The sequence below is a fragment of the Ambystoma mexicanum genome, chromosome 10 (assembly GCF_040938575.1).
Source record: "Ambystoma mexicanum isolate Mex_15411 chromosome 10, UKY_AmexF1_1, whole genome shotgun sequence".
NCBI lineage: Eukaryota > Metazoa > Chordata > Amphibia > Caudata > Ambystomatidae > Ambystoma > Ambystoma mexicanum.
In genome coordinates, this window is record NC_090932.1 from 896,404,267 (window position 1) to 896,430,912 (window position 26,646).

The 26,646-nt window shown below is 48.3% G+C and overlaps 1 protein-coding gene across 1 annotated transcript in view; it reads left to right on the forward strand.

Annotated features, from left to right (window-relative positions):
* Window positions 1–26,646, forward strand: part of LAMP3 (lysosomal associated membrane protein 3) — a 329,224-nt gene that overhangs the window by 195,546 nt on the left and 107,032 nt on the right. The window contains exon 3 of the mRNA XM_069618651.1: window positions 9,259–9,375. Coding sequence (XP_069474752.1) covers window positions 9,259–9,375 — 117 coding nt within the window. The remainder of the gene's footprint in view (window positions 1–9,258; window positions 9,376–26,646) is intronic.

Consider the following 26,646-nt stretch of genomic DNA (forward strand, 5'->3'; position numbering starts at 1 on the left):
GCATGTTCATGGGAAACATGTTGATAAGGACAACACAGTAGCCAAAGCATATATCAACAGGCAAGAAGGCCTGGGAATCAGACCCCTTGCTGTGGTGGTTTTTCAGATTCTGTCATAAGCAGATAATAATCTTTCATCCTTGGGGGGGGGGGTAAAAATTGGAGAAATATGCAGTCAGAGTGAGGAACATCTAAGCAGGAATTTTACACCATCCCTAGAGTTCTGGCGGTTGTGAATAGCTTTTAATAGATATCTCACAGGTTTGGGGCAGAAAGGATGAATCTCTTTACATGTTATCAAAATGCTTCAGCCCCTGTGGGGGTAAAGGCCCTGTGAGACTGTATCAAGGCACAGATAAGTTGAAGTGTTCTTTGGAGGTGGTTTTATTGAAAATACACAAAAGAACAATTCTCCACATAAAAACAGACAGGCTCATGCCTCCTCCGGGGTCGCAATATCTGGTTTCATGCTCTCATGCAGTCTGCCGGTTTTTGCAGGCTGTTGCTCACCTTAGCTTAAGCAGCTTGATCACCATGGGTCCCCCCAACTTCTCCACAAGGCTTTCTAGTTACAGGTGGATGCATCCGAGATCCTCAGGTGGGGATGACAGGTTTGAAGACACTCAATGTGAAAGATCTTTGCCTCAATTAGACCTAGCCCAGGATCCAGCCTACCCTCTTTGCTGCCATGCCACAGGCTAGTTCCTCCACACAACATGGGGCCCACCCCTTCGAAATTGGGTTGTTACTCCTAACCCAGAGCCATCTTTGCTGGGCTCAAATTTCTCTCCTGCTCAACACTCATCCATAAATTCCCATCCTTATGCCTCTTGGCGCTTCTCCTCTTCTGCTCCTCCCACTCTCCTTTCAATGACTTTCCTCCTCCTTCCAACAGCTCACTAGCCGTCACATCCTGATGTCTGCCTAGTCTCCCAACTTCCTCCAACAAGCCTCCACTCTTCATTCTGTTGTTCCTCAACCGCCTCCAATATTTCTCCAATCATCTCCTCCTCCTTTCTCCTAATGTTCCATAGCCACCTCAAACTGCTTCTTGTCCCCTACCTTCTTCTTCTTCCTCCTCCGCCAATCTCTGCTCCACCTGTCTCTTTCTCCAGCATCTATACTTTTTCCTCCTTGTACTGCTCAACTCCCTCAAATGTCATCCTTCCTCTACTCCAAATACCCACACCCTGGGCTTTGGTGTCTGCCTTTTTTATAGGGTATAAGTCTCTCCTCTTGGTTAGCTACTTGACCACTGGCTTACAATTGGAGCTTAAGTGGAAGGTACTGGTTGTGATTGGCCCATTCCTAGTACCTCCCTCTCGGGCATGCCCACTGAGGTGGATTCTATGAGTAGAGAGATGGCTATTTCTTTTTATGTATGTTTTGTATGCCTGATCACTTAGACCAATCAGCTTGATCGATAGTCTTTCCAAAGTCTACAGAAAAATTGTATTTCTGCATCTAGAGAATTGGGTGGATGATGAGAATATCAGTTACGATCTCCAGGCAGGTTTTTAGAAGTGGGCTAAGCACAATAGATCGCGGGGCTTTTGCCTACACTCCATTATCAACAAATACATGATTTTAAATAAGGGCACCCTTTTTTTAGTTTTCATTGATTTTGAAGTGCGGTTCGATTCTATTGATCGTACCATTTTAAGGAATGTTTTAGCAGATCTTAAAATCCCCCCGCACCCTATCCTATTAAAAAAACTCTACTGTAATAACTCTGCTACAGTTAGATGTGGACGGGTGGAGAAAGAAAAAACCCATTCCCTTTCAAAAGCAGAGTGTGTTCCAGGGCTGTATGCTTGCTCCCCTGATCTGTTTACTATATATTAATGATTTGATTTTAAGAATTTCAAAATCAAATTGTGATGCCCCCTAATTGCCAAACGCAAAATAGGCATTCTGATGTATGCAGAGACACAGCTTTAATAATTTTAAAAAGCTTGCAGTATTAACAGTTTTGAAAGGAAAGAGAATATTAAATATAACGCTCTAAAACCATGGTAATGGTATGTCACACCTCACGCACAATTTCCACTAACATCACCATTGAAGGAGAGAGACTCCAGCATAGGAGCTTTTACAACTACTTGGGAGTGAAATTCAAAGACAATGCAAAATGGTCTGGTCAAATGATTAAAAGCAAGCTCATGCTCAAATGAAGGTCGGGTGCTATCCACACACTAAATACTCAAACAGGATATCGACTCCCATTAACTGCTTTAGAGGTTTCCTCTTCCACGATTGAAAATAAATTCATAAAGAAAACTCTCAATCTTCCTATCAGCAACCCTACTATCCCGTTATTGCTGAAAACTTGTTTCAGAGCGATTATAGATTTGTGCCCTCTCGAAACTTGTCCTCTTCTGGTTACGCCTAAACTCTTCTGCTAACTTGACCTTTTAAAATGAGGTGTTCTCAGATGGAGCAGATTCAGTTAATGGTAAATCATGGAAGCTATGCAGACATCTCTACAATATGTTGCAAAGCATAGGGATGCTATACAGACATCTCTACAATATATTGCAAAGCATAGGGATGCTGCACCTCCTTACTGAAAATGTTTCCATTAAGGAAGAGTGTAAGAGGGTAATATAATCTGAACTCGAGACTCAGTTCTTGCAGACCTTGATCCTTGAATCTATTAAACTGACTTGTTTCCCATGTTCTTAGATATTTAAAACCAACTTGAATCCTGAACCCTACCTCAGCTACAACTTCCCGAGCTCAAATAAAGCTTTACACAAATAAATTCAGGCTCAACATTTTCCCTGTTTCAGTATTTACTCACAAATGATCCAGAGGTTCCACCAACCTTAGCTCATTCTGCACCATGGAAACTGAATCTGATATGCACCTTTTGTTGATCTGCCCTTTGTACTCCAATTTAAGGAGGAAATTACTTTACCCCACTTTCCTTAAATAGCAGACAAGTTGAATCTTAGATACATGCGCTTTATGCAAATCTACTACAAATGAGGATGTTGTTTTCGCTGTTTTTAGCTTTTTGTATAGGGCCTGCCGTATTCGATCAAATGCATTTTATGAACTAATGGTTACAGACCGCTTCTTACGAATTGCACCCACACGAACGGATGAAACCCAGTAATCCACTGTTTATTGCCAGTGTTTGTACAATTTTTTAAATGTATGCACTGTGTTTCCTAGGAACGATTATTTCACCTTTTTATATAGAAATTTGTGGATTGTACCTTAGCACGAATAAGAATATAACTTTTGTCACACCTGTCATGTCATGCATTAGTGTACTTTTATGGGCTTCACCCGAAATAAAGTTGGACTGACTGACATCAATTTGTAAATAGATAGGTCTCACAAAAGAACTGTTACTGAACTCTGTTTCAAAATGACAACATATGCAGCTCCAGTTTAGCTTATGATGTTGTTCAACGAATCTTTGTGGAAACAAGCATATTGTCAATTCTTACCAATCTTAGGTTCTACATATTGTCAATGGGAAGATAGCTTCATTAGCATATTTGATGTAATTTGCACATTGTTAAGATTATTATAATTACATCTAGCCAAAATATGGTCATTTTATTGTATTAAGACATCATACATTTCTACTGTATAAATGATATTGTTTAGTATGTGCCTCAAGTCCATTATTAATATATCAGTGTGATTAATTGATTCTTCCTTTTATGTCTTGTAATCCTTAAAGCCTCTGGCTGCAACAGATACAAATAAAAAAGTGCATCCTAATTATAGAGCATATTTATTTTTATTAGTCTCTTTGCAAACCTGACTTGGTATGGTCCTCAGTGATTGTGAACAAGTATCTTTGTTATTAATTAATGTGGACACAAAATGGCAAAGATACGTGGCTATTTCTAATGATTGCTTCCTCCCACAGATTCCTCATCTATAATATCCCTATCCCAGCGCAGCTGTTTCCGGACACTTTTCTGCTGCAAGGGGCGCAGAGCAGATCGGCGTCGGCTCCGCCCAAAGCCTCTATACACGCCCCGTGCCTTATATGACAGCAGGGCCAGATATATATAGCGGCACCCTGCCCTGTATCTTCAGTTCCTTTTTTCCACACATTCTGTTCTCTAATCTGGAACACGCTCATCGATCTTACTTAAATTTTTCAACGCCATGCCTTCTCCGTCTAAGCCCTCAGGCGTCAGCCGTGTACGGACTGCAGCAGGCAGATGTCGGTCTCGGATCTGCACTGGATTTGTCTATATTGCTTGGGCGAGGACCACGGCGCCCAGGATTGTGGGTTTTGCTAGTCCATGCACCTGAAGGCTCTTCGGAAGCAGGGTGGCAAAACTCTTCACATTCATCCACAAGGCAAAGAGTGAGGCGCCACAGTCTCATTCGAAGTCGCACAGCGCGATTCAGTGCTCCAAAGAATGAGCAGGTCCGTGCAAGGAAAAGGAGAAGAAGAAGCACCAGAAAAGGTCCAACTCCTAGATCAGCATTCCTCTTCCTCTTTGAAGAAGGAGAGCCACTGCTCCAGGAATCCCAAGGCGGCTAAGGCCACAGCACCTGTGGCTTAGACAGCTGCACCGTCAGCTTCGGCTGTGATGCCGATAGGTCCCACCGCATCTGTTTTGACCAGCAGGCTACCTGCTGGGGACCTCCCCCGCACGCCTAAGGGTGGGGCCTGGACCAAAAAGCAACTGAGGTCCCTCGCCGCTGACAGGTCCCGTCTTCGGGCACTGAGGCCGCGGCTCTGGCTAGGTGGTAAGAGCCAATCAGAAACATTGACACTATGTTAGCCCAGGAATATGCTCCACTCCCTTTCAACGCTTTCATGTCAAAGATGTATGACATCTATGACGAGGAGTGTTATGGAGAATTCTCATAAATGTGCTAATTCCCTTCACCTTAGAGACCCCCAGCAACTTTGCTGGATTTTGAAGACTTGATTTTTTTTACCTGGAGAGAGTGTGAGCCATTTTTCCCACTTTCTCGTGTATTTTGATTTGTTTTACTCTTTTGTTTCATTTGGTTATGGAGCCTAAACAACTCCATAGGCATCATCTTTTCATTTGTGTTACACAGCACCCTCAGTGCAGTGACACATGGAAGTCTTTTAGGCTTGCCCAAGGTTTAAATACCTTCTCTGGGATAAACTACTGTTTCCCAGAGAAAGTAAAGTGAAATTGACTTTACTAGTCTTTTCAAATTCCTAGACCCAACATACCCTATCTTACAGTAGAGTGCTGGAGAGGTTACTTAGTATCCCCTATGTCTAGAAACTCATGTAGCAGTCAGATGCTACCCTTTCCTCTCGAAATGGCTGGTTGCAGTGGTTTTACAACGAACTACCATGATTTTTCCCGACCGCGAAGACCGGTAATGAAAAATCGCAGGAGTCATGTTTTTCAAGATGACGCCTGAGCCCCCTTTGTTTAAACAGGTCCCTGACTTTTTTTTCGCCGTTTCTTTTTGGAAAGGTCCTTCTAGAGTTTATCTGTGCTGCCAAACCAGGTTTGGTCCCTTTGTTCCTACGCCTTTGGCGGGCTTAAGGACTGAAGACCGCCTCTTGTGCCCGAATGTCTGGAGTGGGCAGGAAGTGAGGGAGGTGCCCGAAACTCCCGTGCTTAGTCTCCTAGGAGACCCAAATGCACTCTGGTGTGATTGGCTGACTGACTGTCCGGCAAGCACAGCCACCCTGCTGGGTGATTGACAGCTAGGCTGGAATGAAAGCGAGATAACTGAATAAAAGGTAAGTCTCTTGGCTTGGAAGGCAGAGTCGACCACTGAAACGAAAGAACCGAAGACGAGCTTGAAGAGGACAGCTGCTGCAACTCCTGGAACGTTGGTTTGCCCGGTGAAGCCCTGCTGCAGGTCCGAATCGCCAAGTTTACCTACACAGAAAAGCCCCTGCAAGGACGACTTCTTCCTTTGAGTTGGTGGGACCAATCAACTCGACACTAAGCCACCTGGATACCATTCTCGGAGCTGGTTGTATTTTCCTCAGAGTGCTGCAGGAAACCGAAAAACCAGGGAGAGGGACACCAGTTTGTGTTCTTGTCTACAGATACCTGAATTAAAGATTTGCCAGCTTTTTGACCAGTCCCCGTGCAGTGCAGGAGTCCCCCGGTGTCCTTCCTCTTGTCCCCACGACTGAGGCTCAGGAACAGCGAGATCTGCAGGAACTGCCAGGAACAGAAGGCTTCAGCTGCATCTTGTTCTTCATTTTAAGGTACTGTGAAAACCTGATCGAGAGAATTTACCTCTCACTGCGAAAGTGCTTGAAACTTTGGCAACTTGCAGGCCTAATCAGCTTGTGGCCCAACAAATGAATCTTTCTTTTACAAACTACTTCTGAGAACTTTGGCAAAGACTTTTCCGTTTAACTACCAGAATTGCTTTTTTCTATACAAGACTTTAGCCCAACCTATTACATTGAATTAACTCCTCTGGTGAACTCCAAGTATTTGCACTGTCTTAACTGTAAGCTTCTTTTCTTCTATTAACCTATGCCTTTTTGCTCCTACTTCAAAGTAGTTTAAATGGCTCAGAAACATACAGTGTAAAGTACTTAAGTATATTTATTTGTGAGATATATTGCCTCACCTTTAAGGGGATTTTCCTGGTTGCCATCACTTCCACGAGACGGGTGAGTGAGCTCCAGGTCTTGTCTGTTATACCTCCCTATTCGTTTTTTTCCAAAGAGAAGGTGACTCTACTGAAAGAGGTCTTGGATTTCTATCTCTCGCAGAAGATCCATCTTCCTGTGTTTTTTTTCCTCCACCTCACCCTTCCAAGGCAGATGAAGGATTCCATCGGCTGGACCGGGTGCGTGCCCATAAACTCTGCGTCTCTCGAACGAGAGAGGCTAGGAAAGATGACCAGCTTTTCATGAGTTTGGCTGGGCTGCCACAAAGCAGACCCTGTAAAGGTGAATCATTCTCTGCATCTCCGAATGCTATGATCCAGCTGAATAGGATGTGTCTGGGGGTATCAGAGCTCATTCTACCAGAGGAGTGGCTGTCACCTCTGCCCTGCAGAGGGGTGACCCTGTCCTAGACATCTGCCAGACTGCAATGTGGGCCTCTTTGCGCATGTTTATGAAGCATTGCTGCTTGGATTACCTTGAAGCTCAGGATGCCCTTTTTGGTAGAGCAGTCCTCCAAAGTTTTCTGGTTTAGGTGGTGTCCTTGCTTCTTCCCTCCTCCTGATGTATGTACTGCTTTGGGAATCTATCATAGAAGTGAAATCTGTGGGAGGAAGGAACCCATTAGAAGAACAAATTACTTACCTCTCAGTAATGTTCTTTCTGATGTTCCTCCCACAGATTCCTCATCACCATCCCTATCTGCCTCTCATGGCAGGTAGCTAGTACACCATCGGTTCTACAAACCCTCAGCTTCAGAGAGCTAGGGAAAAAGGGTGGAACTAGGGTCAGCGGTTGCAGTGCTACTATGTATACAGGCCCCATCGTCTGTGTGTTCTCATTCTGCTCGATCTCTCTTCTGCCTTTGACACTGTCAACCATGCCATCCTGCTCAACCGTCTCCGTGATAACCTGGGTATCACTGGTCAGGCTCTGGCGTGGCTGACCTCTTTCCTTTCCAATCGACCCTCCCAGGTCCAACTTGGGTCCTTCCTCTCTGACATCTTTTTCTCCACCTGTGGTGTTCCCCAGGGATCTAATATCTCTCCCTGGCTGTTCAACCAGTATCTGGCACTCCTTGCCCACCGCATCGCCGCTCTCTGCCCCTACTTTCAGTGCTATGCGGACGACACCCAGCTCATTTTCAGGCTACCCTCGGCCTCCTCCTCTCCTTCCCTCATCTCTGACTGCCTGTCTGCCATCCAGGAATGGTGTGCCGCCAATGACCTCTGCCTTAATGCTAGTAAGACTGAGATTCTACTCATCGACACACCCACTCCCTCCTTCCCTGCAGCTCTCTGGCCAGCCTCGCTTGGCCCTCCTCCTGCTCCTACATGCATGGCAAAAAACCTCAGGGTCATCTTCGACTCCACACTCTCCTTCTCTCCTCATATATCTGACGTCTCTAAGAAGTCACACTACCAGCTGCACCTCCTCAGAGGTATTCTTCCCTTCCTCTCCTTCCCCCAGAAGCTCACTGTCTCCCGAGCCCTGGTTCTCTCGAAGCTGGACTACTGTAACAGCCTCTATCTTAATCTGCCTGCCTCCACTCTCCGCCCCCTGCTACTCATCCAGAACAGAACTGCGAGACTTGTCCTTGGCCTCAAGCCCAGGGACCGTATCTCTCCAGGACTGAAATCTCTACACTGGCTCCCAGTGGCTGCGAGGATTAAGTTCAAAACCCTCTGCATTGTCCACAAGGCCTTCTGGGGTCTGGGGCCTAAATACCTTCAACTCTCTCTTCCTAAATATCTTCCTTCCCGAGCCCTTCGCTCATCCATCTCCAACTCCCTCAGGGTCAGCCGCTTCTCGAAGCAACGAGCTGGGGGTAGATCTCTCGCCGTGGCAGGGGCCTCCCTCTGGAACAGCCTTCCTGCCTCCCTGAAACTTGAGGAGAACCATCTCCGGTTCCGGAAGCACCTCAAAACCTTCCTCTTTGCTTCTGCTTTCTCTCTCCCTCTCCCCTGCTAAATTCTCGACTGAATCTGCACCAAATCTGCAACTGGGCCACTCTCACCGACCTCGGTCCTGGGCCCAGCCACTCTCCTCTTGCACTGCCTCCCTGGCAACCCCTGCACTGAGGGACTGTCTCTGTATCCCTACAGCCCCCCTTTCCCAGCACTTGTCTGCACTTATCTTGCACTTGCCACCAGCTGGCCCTATTTATTTACTTTATTCTACTTACTTGTACTGCACTTCCCTCCTCCCCTTCCCCTTGCACTTTTCCCTTCCCCCTACCCCTGCACTTGCGCGGTCTGAATGACACCTGGCCTAGTAGGATCCTTGTCTGTCTTCCCCTTGTTCCCCCCTCCCTGCCTCGTCGCGCCTTGAAACACTTGTGTATAGGCGCGTTACAAATGCCATATCATATCATATCATCATATCATATGTGGCTTGGGACGCGTGCAGGTGCCGGGCAGAGCCGCGCTACAGCCCCTATCGATGGAAAAGCTTCCAGAGAACAGCTGCACATAGGGATAGTGTAGCTGAGGAATCAGGGGGAGGAACATCCATCAGAAAGAACATTACGAGAGGTAAGTAATTTGTTCTATAATCTTATCTTTTCAACACCTGCGTCTAGGGGAAGTATTGTATTTTCGTTGGTACATAAAGTGACCCACTTTCACTTACCTTACTTTTACACAGGATACTTACTTTAATATTGCACCGGACGAAACAAAAACATCTGGAAATTGTGGGAAGTTCAACGCCAACCTGAATTTAACATTTAATGCAGGATTTATAAATTTCAATTTTGTGAAGGTAAGTCGGAATATTGAGTAGTATTTGATATTTTGCTTTATTAAAGACAATTAGAAAAAGCCATCATAAAATGCCGAATGATTGATTTTAAGGTTAAAGGAATTGAGCAGAGAACTGGTTGCGTGACGTTCGTGTGACAGTCACTGTTTTGTGGATCTTCATTTGAAAGTTTCTGTACAATAATATCTTTAGATCGTAAGACCGATGGATCATTTCCCATAACGTGGTTTGGGGGCTGCAGAGATGATTCCCCAGTCGGAGGAGATAACAGATGCAAAGAGCTATGATATATATATATAACATCAGATTATTATTTGCTGCCTAAGTGTGATCCTTTTAATATTTGCGACTGATTGATGACATAAGAAGAACCTTCAAAGCAACGAAGTAAAACATTTTAAGTTGTGAAAGCCAGTAAGATAGCTCAGCAAATCATGTTCAGTCTGCAACTGCATGTTCGAATTCCAACAGGTCTAACGCATTCCTGAAGTCTTCCAGGGTCTGTAAAATGAATGATGACACTTTTTATAACCTAAGAAGCAGGAATAATATAGTACTACACACTTTATAAGAATGTTATTATCAGTTATATGTGATGTAACATCACTTCTAGGGTTTTGCGTAGACTTCCTCAGTTATCCATGTATACCCACATAGAAGGTGACGATTTGCTTCCTGGTTGATAGTGTGTGATATTAATTAAATTACAACTCAAGGAATGTAATTTAAGGGAAAGTATTTTGAAGGACTTTTAATAAAAATCCTCTCTAGTACATCTACAATTCATGTGATTAATTAACAATTCCAGACAGAGCTGTTGCACAAGTGTCCATCTGCTGGATAATGGGTCTGGCTTGCAAACAAAGTCTGTGCCAAGATCAGCAACCATTGGTATAGCCAACAATTTTGACTTTTGGATAGGCATTTGCCAATCACTTAGACCATATGCCCTGGTACTCAAATTATCTGTCACCTGTTCATACATTATAGGAAGGTAGTGGCATCCTCTGCTATGTATTGCCATGCTATGCCCAGATGCTCACATGGCAGGTATTGCCATCATATACCATCCTTTGGCATCATATGCTCAGGCACTATCATCATGAGCAGTTATTGCCATTGAACGCAAGGAACTTGCATTGTTGTAATTAGAACAGCTCAGGGAATATTCATGTGCATGACAATGTGTACTTGGAGCTGCAGAATGATTGTACTACCATTGTATATAGGGTTGGCTGTTCATTTGACAATAATTGCAAGGAAATACTGTGTTTCACCCCAACACTCTTTGCAATAGAATGGCCTCTGTTGTCAGTCCTGAGTGGGTCCAGTAGGCTGAGGGTGTGGATTACAGGTGACTTAGGCCCAGGTTTTGAAACATAAAGTCAAACTTTTTCATTGCATCGAATTCCAGTTGTAAGAACCTGACTTTTGCCAAAAAGTATGTTTCTTCACTAATAACACTTGGTGCAGCCTAGTGGGCTGACCAATGCTGAGCCAGTGGGGTAGTACTTTATATGAAACTCATAAACACACATAAAGACAACAATTAAAACAATAACCTAGCCAGAGTCAACACCACTATCAAATATACGTATTAAAGTAACACCAGCCAAACCCAATGAGAAGGATAAGCCCAAAGAGCCAGTCAGCTAGTGTGGGTTTTGGTTTTTGATGTATTTCTTGGTGGTATGAGTTTGGAGTAGGTTGCAGAAGGAAGAGAGGAGATTGGAAATCAGAAACCAAGCTCAGCAGTGGTTGGAGAATAAGCAAGGATTGTGCAAGGTGGTTAGAGAATAGAGGGGACACAGGAGAGGAAGTGGTGAGGAAAAATCGGGAGATCAAGAGAGAATTGGAGGACAGGTGAGGAAACATCTGGCGGTGAATAAAGACTTGGAGAAGGTGGTAAAAGTACAGCAGGAGGTGAAAAGAGACCTGAAGGAGGTAGTAGAATTTCAGCCGGAGGTGGAAAGAGATTTAGAGGAGGTGGTAGGAAAACATCAAGAGGTGGAGAGACACGTGGAGGAGGTTTTAGAAAACCATAACAAAACAGATGGAAGTGGCAGATAAACATTAGAAGGCAGTGGAGAGTAAAATGGGGACGGTTCGAAGAACACCATGAGAGAAACTAATCAGACATATTAGGAATTTTTGAGAGGACAATCTTGGCCAAAGGCAGGGGATACAGCCAAGACCACAATCTAAAGTGGTCAAGCCCAGGGTGAGAAGGGGAACATGGCATGGCAGTGATGATGAACAGGACAGAAGGAAGACTTGTGAGGTAATGGGAGCCAGGACTCAAAACCAGGGAGGTGACGGGCCCCTCAGGACCTGTGCAGAAGCAGAGAGCTAACTAAGAGGCCAAGACGCAGGACCCTGGCAAAATATTTCCCAAACCTAGCCTTGGTGAAACCACAACTGAGGCCAACCCAGTGGCCTCAATTAAAAGTGGTTGGAGAATAGAGGGGACACAGGAGAGGAAGTGGTGAGGAAAAATCGGGAGATGAAGAGAGACTTGGAGGACAGGTGAGGAACCATCTGTAGGTGAATAGAGACTTGGAGAAGGTGGTAAAAGTACAGCCGGAGGTGAAGAGATACTTGGAGTCGTATAATGGAAGCAGGAGGCGCAAAAAGATTTGGAGGTGGTGGTAGGAAAACATCAAGAGGTAGAGAGACACTTTGAGGAGGCGATAAAAAACCATAAGGAGGCAGAAGGAGATTTTAGGAGATGATAGGAAAATATCAGGAGGTTGAGAGACGCTTGGAGGAGGTGGGAGAAAAACATCAGGAGGCAGAAAGATAGTTTGAAGAGGTGGGAAAGAAAAAGCAGTTAGCAAAAAAAACAGGTGGAAGTGGCTGAGAAACGTCAGAAGGCAGTGGAGAGTAAAATGCAGACGGGTTTGAAGAACACCATGAGAGAAACAAATCAGAGATATTAGGAACTTTTCAGAGGGCAAGCTTAGCCAAAGACAGGGGGTACAGCCAAGACCACGATCTGAAGTGGTCAAGCCCAGGGTGTGAAGGAGAACATGGTGTGTCAGTGAGGAGGAGCAGGACAGAAGGAAGACTTGTGAGGTAATAAGAGTCAGGGCTCAAAACCAGGGATATGACAGGTGGCCCTCAGGAACTGTGCCGAAACAGAGAGCAAGAGTCAGGACCCTGGCAAAACGTTTCTTAAATCTATCCTTGGTGAAACCACAACTGAGGGCAACCCAGTGGCCTCAATAAAAACTGATTCAAACTAGTGAAAAAATGCCTGCGACTACAAGCCTAGAAGATGAGATTCAGAGAAGATCAATGATTACGAGTGTGGGAATCCCTTATGCATGTATTGAGAGCTGAGGAAACAATACTCAGAGAAGACTAATTGAGAAGGGTGTGGGGGCCCCTGCAGCCTAAGTGTGAGCCCATGGAAGAGACGATTCGAGAGGGATAGAGAAGAAGGGTGTGTGAATCCTTCAGCCCAATTGCATCAAAGAAATAAAATACTCCTGAAGAAAGGGGCCTGTAGCCCCTTTAAGCCACAACATTGTGTTGTCCTGCATCACAAGAAGACTCCTTTAGTTCTTGACCTACGTTTAGTACCCATATTTCTCCAGCATGGGGTCTGGCATGGATTCACATGCTCATGAATATTCCCCGTCGTCAGGCTGGGAATCCTCGGTAAAGAAAAAACCAGTATCAGATTCGTTTCTGATCTGTCTTTCGTAGTAGTAACCAATCACTGGTCTCTGCGTCATACTGACCACAGCCAATGACTGCCCTCTACCTAAGCACCGCCTCTGGCAGCCATCTTCAGATTTTTACCGCACGTTCATGTGTTGGGATCCTCGTGCTATTGCTCTCGAGCGTTAGTGCTATTTTTTCACGTTTTTTCTCAAAAACTTCGTTTTTTTCGGTCAAAAGAGCCTCAAGCTCCACCGACTCTCCATCCGATCAACGGGGACCCGTGTCGGATTCGTCTACGCCCCTCAAGGGTGAAGATTCGTCGAGCTACGCGTTTGGAGGACTCCAGAAGTTTCTCAGGCCCGGTCATGGCCCAGGAGAAGGGAAGCTCGAGGCCCGGAAAGCTGTTCAGGGTCTGCCCTGGATGCCAGCTGCAAAACGTCTTCAAGGAGGACGAACATTCTTTTTGTCTTTACTGCCTACATGAGGACAAGACGCACGTGGAGAAGGACTGTGCGTTTTGCGGCAACATGTCGGAGCGGACCATGAAGGACCGCCATCAACGTCTCGCCAACTGGCTGGAAGGGAAGAGCCCGTCGGGCGAGAAGAAGAGGAAGAAATCCGCGCGGTCTTCTAAGACCTTTGAGGACGCCCCGGCGACGGGGGTCCAACATAAGGCCAAGCACCGCGAGTCCGCTGGCACCGGGAGCGCCGAACGGTCGGGCTCTACGGGCGCCAGGCTGGGCGCACCCTCCCCGGCACCATCAACCGCGAGCCAACGCTCCGGGTCGGGTAAGAGGAAGGCCGAGCACCCGGCGAGGCTCATAGAGAGGCCCCGGTCGAGCTCGAAGGCGGAGGGGGAGCGAGGCACTGTCCCCCCCCTCAAGGATAAGGCGGTGAGCGCACCTAAGATGGTGAAGGCCTTAATCCATCCGGCCAAGCCCTCTATCGAGTCTGTCGCGGCGGCCCTGGCTCAGCCTGTGGAGGCTACGCCAGTGGTGGCGACCTCGGGGCTCAGAGTCTCCCTGCCACCTCGGAGGGAGTCCTCTTTTGTGCCCATCGATAGGACCCCCGTGAAATCCCCCGTGGGGAAGAAAAAGGGGGGGCAGGGCGTCGTCGTAGATCCGGCCTCAACCTCGGAGGAGGAGCTGGTCGAAGTCTTAAGCCACGGCCTCGGCATGGAAGAAGACCGGCCCATCGGGATGGATCCCGACGCAGGTGACGACGACATCGTCGAGGGTACCGACGGGGCCCCTGATCGCCCGTCGGATTCCCCTCTGCCAGCGCCGCGAGACAGCTCGGCGGCCATTTTGTTGGCTATACAGTCCTTATGCTCAGAGATAAGGACGAGACTACCGTTGCCGACGGAACCTCTCCCGTCGGGAGACCCGGAACCGGGACCTTCTGGGGTTCCCCCTACCAAGAAAAGAAGGATCCACCCTCCTCCTCCTTTTCAGCCGTCGCGCCCCTTCCAGCCCTCCTCCCCGTCCACCCGAGGGGATGATACGGGGACTGACACGGCAGCGACGGGTACGGACGACGAGGTATACGACGAGGATGTACCGTCGTCGCCTCCCACCAGGGCTTCTCCGCCCGACGAGATTGGATCGTTCCACTCCATGATCGCCAGGGCATCCAAGCTTTTCCAACTCTGCCCTGAGGAGAAGAAGAAGGAAGGTTTCCTTTATCAGCGGCGCGAGGCCAAGAGGAAGACGGTCCTCGCAGTGCCTCTATTGGACGACATTTGGGATGAGGGCCTCACCCTCCTCAAGAACCCTTCCACGACGCCAGCTAGAAGAGACCGGTACGAGAAAAAGTACCGGGTCCCGGACACGGCCCCCCTGTGCCTCCGGGCGCAGCCTACCCCGGACTCCATCGTCTCCGCGGCGGAAAAAAGCGGGGGGGGTGCGGCCTCCACATCGACTTCCCCACCGGACGGCGAGGGAAAGAAATTGGACGCTGTGGGACGCAGAGTCATCTCGTCTGCAGCGACGACGATTAAAGCTGCCAACGCCTTGGCTATCGTGGGCCGATACGACAGGGAGCTCGGGTACAAACTGGCTCCCCTGCTGGACTTCTTGCCGGACGACAAGAGGGCAGAGGCCCTGGAGATCCTGCAGGAAGGTGAGGTGGCTTCGGACCACGCCATTACCGTTGCGACGGACATCGCCGACACTGGGTTCCGCCAGTTGGGCAACGGCGTTTGCCTTAGGCGGCGTGGATGGCTCAAGGCTACGGACTTCCGTCAAGACGTTCAGACCAGAGTCCTGGACATGCCCTTCGATGGGAACAACCTGTTTGGGAAAACAGTGGACGATTCCCTTCAGGCCATTAAAGCGGACACCGAGACGGCCCGGGCCCTTGGAGTTCTGCAACAACGACGGACGCCCTTTCGGAGCAGCGGAGGCAAGGGCGCCTCCAAAGGTTCCGGCGGCGGTTTCTCCTCCTACCGTCAAGCGGCCCGCTCGTCGTCTCAGGAGGCCTACAGAGGACGAGGCAAGTCTGGCGGACCCCGCCGTCGTCGCCAAGGACAAGGCGGCAAAGCCTCGTCGAAGCAGGATTGAACCGGCCGTGGGGTCGGGCCCCCACCGAAGCACCCCGGTGGGAGGCCGGCTGGCGAGCTTCGTCAGCGTGTGGGAGTCCATCTCCACTGACCGTTGGGTGCTGGACACCTTGGCCCGGGGCCACGCGCTCGAGTTTCAAAGAAAGTGTCCGCGCGTCCCCCCCGTGGCCAGGAAAGAACTTCACGTCCCTCAACTTCTCCTGGAGGTAAAGGCGATGCTCAGGAAGGGCGCCATCGAACTCGTCCCAAAGAGGCTTCGGGGCTCCGGAGTTTACTCGAGATACTTCCTCGTGAAGAAGAAGACGGGGGGATGGCGCCCCATCCTGGACCTGCGACGTCTGAACAAGTTCATCAAGGCACAAAAGTTCCGGATGGTCACCCTCCAGCACGTCCTGGGTCAGCTGGAGGAAGGAGACTTCCTGTCGTCGTTGGATTTGGAGGATGCCTACTTCCATATTCCCATCCTGAAGGGGCACCGAAAATTCCTCAGGTTTGTGGTCCAAGGGCGTCATTACCAGTTCAAAGCCCTCCCCTTCGGACTACGGTCGGCACCCAGGGTGTTCACCAAGTGCCTCGCACCGGTGGCGGCGCAGCTGCGCCGCGAAGGGATCCACGTCTACCCCTACCTGGACGACTGGCTCATCCGAGCCAAGACAAGGGAGCTCGCCGTGGTTCACACGGCAAGGACCGTCCAACTTCTCACGGACCTCGGATTCTCCGTGAACTACGCCAAATCCCACCTGGTACCCGCGCAAGACGCTCTGTTTCTGGGAGCGAGGCTCAACACAGTGTCCCTTCTGGCCTCCCCGTCGGAGGAGAGGACCAGGACCATCCTGGGCAAGGTGCAGCGGATGTTGGTGGCCGACACGGCCAAGGTGAGGTCCATCAAGTCCCTCCTCGGAATGATGTCTTCCTGCATCTACCTCATTCCCATGTGCAGGCTCCGGATGCGCCCGTTGCAGGAGTTCCTGGACGCGCGCTGGATCCAAACGACGGGCAGCTTCGAGGAAAGGATCACACTCGACGAGAGTTTCCGACGAGCGATCCGGTGGTGGGGCACCCGCGCGCATCTGACGGCGGGCATGGACTTCCAGACCCCAGCCCACCAGGAGACAGTGACCACGGATGCCTCCCTGGAATGGTGGGGAGCGCACACCGAAAATCTGCACGCAAGAGGCCTTTGGCTCCCGACGGAGAAATCCTTACATATCAACGTCCTGGAGCTCCGTGCAATGTTTTGGGCCCTCAGGTCCTTCCTTCCGTCCCTCAAGGGCAAGGTGGTGAGGATCTTCACCGACAACACCACCACCATGTTTTACATCAGGAAACAGGGCGGAACCAGGTCCCCAGCACTGTCCAAGGAAGCGCAGGACCTGTGGCATTGGGCAGTCGCCCAAGGGATGTTTCTGGTGCCGTTTCATCTGGCAGGGATAAAAAACACCATCGCCGACTCACTCAGCAGGGAGCTGCGCTCGTGCCACGAGTGGGAACTATGGCAGGATCTAGTGGATCGCCTCTTCCGACGGTGGGGCACACCCCAGATCGACCTGTTCGTGACGGCGACGAACTCCAAGTGCCGGAGGTTCGCCAGCAGGTTTCCCCAGGCGAGGAGCATGGGCGATGCTTTCTCGTTCCCCTGGGAGGGCCTGTTCCTCTACGCATTCCCTCCTTTGCCACTGCTAATACGGCTCGTCAACCAGCTCAAGAGGTCACGGTGCAGGATGATCCTCGTCGCACCTGCGTGGCCGAGGCAGATATGGTTCCCGGACCTTCTGGACTTGTCAGCGTCCCCGCCAATCAAGCTGCCGGTGGACGCGGATCTGCTCTCCAGGGAAGGGGGCGCCATCCTCCACCACGACCCGAAATCGCTGAACTTGCAGGCCTGGCTCCTGCAGCGCTAGAGTTTGGAGGATACGACATACCGGCCGACTGCAGAGAGGTTCTTGCAAAGGCCAGGGCGTCCTCGACTCTTAAATGCTACGGACACAAATGGAAGAGGTTTTCTGTCTGGTGCCACGCACAGAAGATTAACCCTCTACGGATTACGGCTCCCCAAGTACTGCCGTACCTGCTGACGCTGGCCAAAGCTGGACTGGCACACGCGTCCATCAAGATTCATCTTGCTGCGATCTCCCGATACACCAGAACCACGGGCCGGTCGTCCCTGTGGTCTCATCGTCTGGTGAAAGAGTTCATGAAGGGACAGTTCAGATCGTTCCCGCCGGTGAAGGCTCCGGCCCCGGCGTGGGAGCTCAACGTGGTGCTGACCAAGCTCATGGGACCTCCGTTCGAGCCTCTGCACTCGGCCCCGTTGAAGTTTCTGTCGTGGAAAACAGCGTTTCTTGTGGCCATCACCTCCGCACGACGGGTGGGAGAGATCCAGGCCCTTTCCTGCAAGGCCCCGTACTTGACTTTTCACGACACGAGGGTAGTGCTCAGGACACACCCCTCCTTCATGCCCAAGGTACCGTCGGACTTCCATCTCAACGAACCCTTGGTGTTGCCTGTGTTCTTCCCGTCGCCTTCGTCGCCGGCTGAGAGGACTTTGCACTCGCTGGATGTGGCTAGAGCGCTGAAGTTCTACGTGGACCGCACAAAGTGTTTTCGGAAGACGTCACAACTCTTTGTGAACTTTGGACCTGTCAATCAGGGGAAGGCTCTCTCGAAGGCTTCCATTTCCAGATGGCTCTCCGGCTGTATCATGTACTGTCATCGGTTGGCAAACCGACCGCTGCCTGGCCGTCCGAGAGCCCATTCCACCAGAGCGATCGCAGCTACCACGGCGTTCCTTTCTGGTGTGCCCCTGCTGGACATATGCAGGGCTGCTACGTGGAGGTCGACGCACACCTTCACGAAATTCTACTGCGTCGATCGGGATTCCAGGGAGGAGTCCAGGGTCGGCCAAGCAGTGCTGCGCAACCTGTTCGCCTGAGGTGAGCCTGGTGAGGAGGTAAAATGCTTAATGTTGAGTTTTATGTAATGCTTAATGTTGAGCCTTTGCCACCTCCCGTGGTTGTGCATGTGTGTACTGCTATGTATTCTTTATTCATGAGCATGTGAATCCATGCCAGACCCCATGCTGGAGAAGGAACAAGTTACTTACCTGTAACTGTTGTTCTCCAGCATGGGTCTGGCATGGATTCACATGCGAACCCTCCCGCCTACCCCTCTGCGGCTCTTCACTTGGTCATACTGCCACTTCACGTGCTCCCAAATCTGAAGATGGCTGCCAGAGGCGGTGCTTAGGTAGAGGGCAGTCATTGGCTGTGGTCAGTATGACGCAGAGACCAGTGATTGGTTACTACTACGAAAGACAGATCAGAAACGAAACTGATACTGGTTTTTTCTTTACCGAGGATTCCCAGCCTGACGACGGGGAATATTCATGAGCATGTGAATCCATGCCAGACCCATGCTGGAGAACAACAGTTACAGGTAAGTAACTTGTTCCTTATTATTTCACCCTCTTAGGTTATCACCCAAAAATAGATTTCCATTTTTACCTCTTTGTTGATCCATGCCACATTTGTTGCACTACATAGAAGCATTAACGCAGCTGCTTACATCAGGCCTGTCACCCCAACATACCTTCCACCTCTAGTCATTATGATGTTTGTCACTTGTATTGGGAACAGGTCCCTTATCCAAATAATAACAATGCTGGCATACACAGAAAAGAATGATCCAGTCACTTTACAATTTTATTTACACTGAACTTTGGAATACTCATGTGCCAATAGATGTGTTTGCTGTGGCACGGCTACTGCCACCTGCTGGTCAGACACACTGAGATTCTGCTTCTTTTTACCACCCTGCTGATGTCTCCAACATTGCAGCTCAGAAGGTTGTACTCTGTCATATCTATAATATTTACCCTGTATTTTGCAATCACTTCTAAAATCCAACGATGTCTGAACATGCATACACATTTTGAGAACTAGCAAAGCACTCCCCCACAAGTGCCTTCCTTTAACCCATCCATCACATTCCGAACCATAATGATGCAGCATTAGCAAGCATTTACCAGCTGAATACAATCTATTTTCTGAATCTCTTCACCCTTCCAACAAGCAACACTCAGTGAACACCCATGAATTTAAAGGGTGCCCTACTTTGTACAATCTTTCTCTGTCAGTTAAGAAAAAAGGCCCTGCTACCAGATCCCGAGAGACCACATATGATGGTGTGCAGATGCTGTTAGTTTGTAATATATTCCATTACACTCTGTGAATAATCGCAGAAATTCGTCCCTTCTCCCCAAGCCCCCTCCCCCCCACCTTCATAATGTTAGGGGGATAAGCCTGCTCCGCAATACCCTCCCCCTTGGGTAGAGGCAAGTGGGACCTCCCCAGAGAGACTCCCTCTATGGGGACAAGGACTCCCGTTCGCAAAAGGAACTCCCTAGAGGACCTTCCAAAACACCATGTTTTAACCTTCCTGATAACAATCTATATGAAGAGAAGGTCAATATGTGCTATTGCCAGCATGAAATTGAAACTCTCCTTAAAAGTTCCAATCTTACTGCGACGAGGAAGAGGAACAGCACGTGCCCTATGGCTACATCAGCATAGCAAGGGGAGGAACCTGGGGAAATAACAGAGAGCGTGCAAGTTTCACAGAGAGACGCACGCTGAATCAGTAGAGCAGCTGAAGCAAGATGCACAGTGTCTTCCAGTCGGAGGAGACCAAGTACTGACCGGTGTGCTACTGTCCGTTGCAAGAAGGTCAGATGAACTGAAGTCAGACGCGTGGCGTGCTGAGACAAAGGAGGGAGAAGGAAGCCGAGAATGGTGGCACAACCGGAGAGCGTCTGTGGTGGACCAGAGGTCCGCATAACGACACCAAAACCATTCTGCCATAGCCGATACCGGGGAGACAGGAACGCCATCCGCGAAAAACAAAGAGAGACAACGCGGTTGAACACCCGAGATGCCAGAGCATGAGGAAAGAAAGTCGATCCTCGCCAAACGAGAATCCTGGTGATGCTAACCCTAAGCACAAAAGGAGGATAACGGGAGACCCAGGCAAGGATATGAGAATCATTACGAAAATGCTCATACTCATCATAGTCAAGAGAGAAAATGTAACAAAAGTGAATGAGAATCATTACTGGAATGCTCATACTCGTCACAGTCAAGATAGAGAAAATGTAACAAGAGTGAATGAGAATCATACTCATGCTCATACACGTCAAAGTCAAGAGAGAAAACGTAACAAGAGTGAATGAGAATCATTACTGCGATGCTAATACTCATCACAGTCAAGAGAGGGAAAACATAACAAAAGGGAATGAGGGTTGTTGTTGGAACACTCATACTCATCTCAGTTTTAAAGAAAGTGTTGTACAGCCAGTACAAAGAGAAGAGGAAATAATTATGTTTTGGAAAGGAACCAATGAGTAAGGATTCATACCAAAAAGGCGTGCGTAAAATAACAGAGCAAGATATAGAGGAGAAACCTGAGACTAAGCTGGAACTTTGTGCAAAGATATTCAGAAGAAGAGAAACAGGAAATCAAAATTCATTAACTATTTAGGAAACTAAGAAATAGCCCAGAAGGAAAAGGTCATTGTTGGATAAAATTCTCAGGGGGACAGAGACGGATCCCCCTGTGTTGGAAGAAAGCAAGATAAGAAACAAAACTCTAAAACAGCAACGAATGAACTGTACAAACTGATAAAAGAGATCACTAGAGAATACCTGAAGATTATCTATTAAAAATGGCTGAACCATAAGCTAACAAATCTCAGGAGAAGAGACATTCCCAGTGTTTTGAGTTGTAAACCTAGTGGTATGGTCGATAGGTTAGAGTTGGACGACGGACTTTTATCATGAATGGACTTTCACTGATGACTGACGATCACCGTAGCTAGTTTTGTTAGGTAGGTATGCCCTGTAGAATAGGGATAGACAGGCCTTCTTAATATTCTTTAACAAATACCCAGAGAAATGTCTAACCAGAGTCCTTCTTCTGGCCTACCACAATGCCCTTTCTTTTTTACTTCCCAAAACTCATTATATTATTGCCTACTAGTACCACAGTTTGGCTCCCATTGCTCTTTCCCAGTGCTTACTTATTCTGTAAAGACAAAAAGTCTGCTATTTAAGCCCCCATGGTATCAGACCTCGGTTATAACTCATTGACAATACAATTAATTATTATTATTTTTTTTATTTGTTTATTGGCATTTTAATTTAGGTGTAAACACTTTTTCAAGAACATGTTACTTCACTAAGTATAGTAAGCCAAAATGAACAAAGAAAGAGGAAAACAGAGAACAAGGGGAAGGACAACCGTAGTTGGGTCAGGGGGAAAGGAAACAAAAGGAAGCCAACCAAAAAAGCCAACCAATCTCATGCAGATACTGTCCATATATGACGTTCTCTGTCTGCTTCGCCTTTTACAACATGTAGAGCACTAATTATAAAGGTCACTGCCTGCGTGAGATTAAAGAACAAACAGAGCGTTTTACCGCTGACAAGGCTGACACATTACCCACAACTCGCAACGTTTCACAGTGGTTTATCATCTGATGTGTAAAGGGCAACGTGAACCAATGCCTTCCAAGCTTCAGAGTCGGAATCTAGCATTGCGCGAGACATATTTACCATGGCTGCATGCCCGCTGCCATTATTTGTCCGTGAATTCCTCCCCCAGATCCACTTCCCATGTGGCCCTAAGCTTCATCTGATCCACAGTCACACTATCAACCAAGGCCTTATATATTCGGGACACCGGTCTCCATCCATCCTCTACCTCGTACATGAGTGTAAGGAGCATATGTGGTTGCGGTTCTTCCAGCCAAGTGGGCCAAGCACGTTTAGCAAACTTGGTTATCTGTATATACCTAAGGAACTGCCCCTTTGAGAGACCTTCTGTCTGGATGAGGTCTGAGAATTCTCTGTAAATGTTATTGTCATACATTTCACCCCATGTCGCAATGTCAGCATCTTCCCAGCATTGTGCTTCAGCTCCTGCGGGTCCCATTGTGTGCTAACCATCAGAGATTTGTGCGGGGAGTATGGATGCGCAAGCTGCAAAATTGTCATGGTCCGTCGCCAGATTTATCTGCCCAGCATAAATAGTAGGGGGTGTGGGACCTGGTTGCTCAAGGGATGCCAGAGAGCATCTCGCAGGCGCACTGGCTGTATCAGGGTCTCCAGTAGAGTATATTCTGTGTTAGGCTCATCCGTCAGCCATTTGGCAGTGAAACCAAGTTTCGCTGTCAGATAGTAGTACTCTGTTGGGCAGCTGTACACCGCCCTATGCAAAAAGAAGCGTCAGTATCATTGTAAATAGTCTATGTCTCTTGTAGCCCCACAAAAAGGTTCTAAGCATGGTTTCCAACTCTCTAAAAAAGGTAGCTGGAATGTAATAGGTGACAATGGTGAACCTGTATAACAAATGTGGTAATATAATCATCTTTGTGATGGCCACCCTTTCCATAAACGAGAGGGGTAGTTCAGACCAGAATACCATTGATCTTTTGACTCCCTCCACCGCTCTCTGTGTTTAGAGCATGTGTGCGTTCTGGGGTGTGTGCTATCTTTATACCCAGGTACCAAAATGAGTCGTGTTCCCACTTCAGTCCCCAGATTAATGTCTGGGTTAGTTCATTGTCATTCAACTTTGCCAGTGGGAAAAGACATGATTTTTGTTTATTAAATACGATCCCAGATTATTTTGCAAAATTATCTAATATCTCAAGCATCAAAGGAAGGTTGTGGTGTGGCTGGCATACGTAAAGTAGGACATCGTCGACATACAGTGAAGTAGGTGTGTGGTATTGCCTATACGTATCACAGCCACTAGGAACTCATGTCTGAGGTATACTGTAACAGGTTCAAGCGCTAGGATATAAAGCATTGGGGAAAGAGGACAACCTACCTTGACGGGTCCCTCTTTGGATGTCCCTTTGCTTGGCGATATGACGCCCTGTTCTTACTCTTGCAGTGGGGGAAGTGTAGAGTATTTTAACCCATCACCTAAAATGTGAACCAAATCCAAAGCTTTTTAATGTAGCCTCGATCCATCCCCAATAAACGGAATCAAAAGCTTTAACCGCATCAAGTGATGCTACTACATAATGTTCGTCATAGCTATGCGTCTACTCAACTACATGTTGTAGTCTGCAAAGGTTTAGGGTGGTGTTGCGCTCCGGGACATATCTGGTCTGGTCCGGATGTATTAGGGTCTTTATGCATTGTCGAAGACGAGACGCCAACATCGTTGTTAATAACTTGACGTCACAATTTAGCCTGGGCAATGGTCTGTACGAATCGCACGTCTGGGGGTTTCCCTGGCTTCAGTATGGGGACTATCCAAGTCTCCCTCATTGTGTCTGGGAGTTTGCCTGTCTCGGAGGCTTCTTCTAAGACCTTCAGGAGTGTCGGAGCTACTATGTTTTGTAAAACTCTGCAGGTAGACCATCGCTACACGGGGTCTTCCCTGAGGCTGACGCAGTGATCGTGCATTCTAATTCCTGCAGGGTGAAGGGTTGGGCCAGGGAGTCACGTTTGCTGGTAGTGAGCTTCGGGTGGGTGATGTCTGTGAGTACTTCTTCTATTTCATCTGCAGGGACTCAGGTATTGTGACTGTACGGTGTAGCGTAGTATGTGGCGATAATGTCATTAATTGCTGTTTGCGCCTTCGATGTTTCCCTGCATTCATCTTTCAGTTGTGTGACCAGGGTTTTTGAGTGTTCTCTACGGCAAAGCCAGTCAAGGAGTCTCCCTGATTTGTCCCCTTCTGCGTGCGTGCGCATGGTATTAGCCGCATAGTCAAACTTGGACAGGGGTTCCCAAGTAGCTTGGTGGTCATCACGGACCTCTCTAAGGGTACGCATAGTGGCTCCCCCTGCAGGATGCATTGTTTCCAGCTCTCTCATTCTAAATTCTACAGCCTTAAGTTCCTTTTTCAGTTGCCTCAGAACACCTCCAGCCCCTGCTATGACTTCCCCTCTAGTGACCACTTACAGGGTTTCCCAAAACGTCCCCCACCTTTTTTACACTACCAATGTTTTCTTCAAGGAAAAGGGCCAGTGTTTCTCCAAGCTGCTCCTTGAAGGTCAGGTCTAGCAGTACATCAGTGGGCATGCGCCACATGGGAACTGGGGTGTGCGGTGCCTCAGCGTTCCACTGTATAATAAGGGGGGAGTGGTCTGATATGACACAAGCCATGTATTCTGCGCTAGTAAGATTCTGTAGGTGTTCTGTGCTCACAAAATAATAATCAAGCCTTGTGTGGAGATCATGCAGGGAAGAATAGAAGGAGTCTTCCCTCAAATCCGGGTGGAACTCACGCCACACATATGTAAGGGCGAGATCTGATAGCACAGCATTGAGGGCCGTCGTCGCCGGAGAGGCTTGAATATTGAGTGGTGTGGACTAGTCAAGACCCGCGTCATACACACAATTGAAGTCTCTGCCCAATAACAAAAAGGCATCTCTGTGGGGGGTAATACAGGGTGCAAGTGCTTGTATGTGCACTGGTATGGCATAGTTAGAGAAATATGAATTGACCAAGACTACTTCCACACTGCCTATATGCCCCTTAAGGATGACATATCTGCCTTCAGTATCTATATGGCTGCTCAGTAACTGAAAGGGTAAGGAGCTGTCTACCCATATAGGAGTACCCCTGGCATGTTTGGAGTATGGAGCCCATATACAGCGCCTCACCAATATTTAGTGACAGCATCCTGTTCCTTTGCTGTTAAATGAGTCTCCTGCAGTAGGGCTACTGAAACCTTCTTGCGCCGGAGATATGATTTAACCCTATTTATGCGCATGTAAGTGCCAAGGCCCCTGAAATTGCATGTAATCATTCTAATCTGCGTCATCATTCCATGTATGTGTTTGTGAGTGGAAGGCGCCAGGGTTTGGCATCCTAAAGCACATTCAGATGAATCGCTGCAAGCAGTGTACTATGCAATAGAAACAGCAATCATTTGTGCACTCTAACCAATTAATGAAGCATAGAGAACAGAAGGCATCAAACCTCGTCTTGGTTGGATCTATACAACTCAACTTTGTTAACCAACCCCGGAACGTGGGGTTCCAACTTTGCCCAACAGTTGCAGTCAGTTTGGGCTTGCCGGCGCACACCTCCCATAGTGTGCACCGGCCCACAAATTCAGCAGGGGTAGCCTGCCAAATATCCATATGGATCTGGGGGGTTTCCTCTGGACCATAGTGGGCTGGGTCTCCAGCTCCAGCATAGTAGCTGCTGTTGTAACAGGCTCGTTGCCGCTTTGAGGCGATGTGTCTTCCCCTCTCTTCTTTCAGTTTCATTATCCCGCCTGCTTGGTATCCGGACATGCCCTACAGTTAAGCGGTGTGGCCGGAGGTGTCTATAGTGTCTAAGTGGCTGGAGTCTTCGTCTTGTGCTGGGGTGAGTCGTCATGCATATCCAGATTATGCTCCAGCACACCTATTCCGTTGTTGTTGTACCAGAGGGGTATAGTCTGGGTATATGGCTACCTTTGACCCACCCCGCTCGATTTCTCCTCCGTCTCTAGAGCACTGCAACAACACTTCCCTATCACAGAAATTCAATATTTTGGCAACAATTGAGTGGGGGTACGACCCAGGTGAGGGCTTTTTCTGGAGAGACCTGTGCGCCCTCTCTACTGCAAATCCCTGTGACAGTTTACTGGCGCTGACTTCCTGTAAGAACAGGTTTTCAATGTATGTTGTCGGATCTCTGCCCTCTGTATCTTCTGTAATGTCCAGTACGCAAACATTATTCCTGCAGGAGCATCCCTCCGCATCTTCCACTCTTTGTTCCAGGTAGTGATTCTTGGCCTCAAGGGTTTTCAGCCTGGCAGCCAAGTCTGCAGCAGTAGTGGCAGTTTCTTTCATTTGCACTTCTGCGGTTGTGACTCGCTCTGCCAATGTTCGCACATCGTGTCGCAGCAATTGCACTTCAATGTTAACCTCATCAATTGTATGTTCTAGGGAGGTTCTCAAAGCTGCTACTGTAGCCAACACCTTGTCTTCTGGCAGTTCCACACAGGCAGCAGTATCTGATGGTTCTAAACC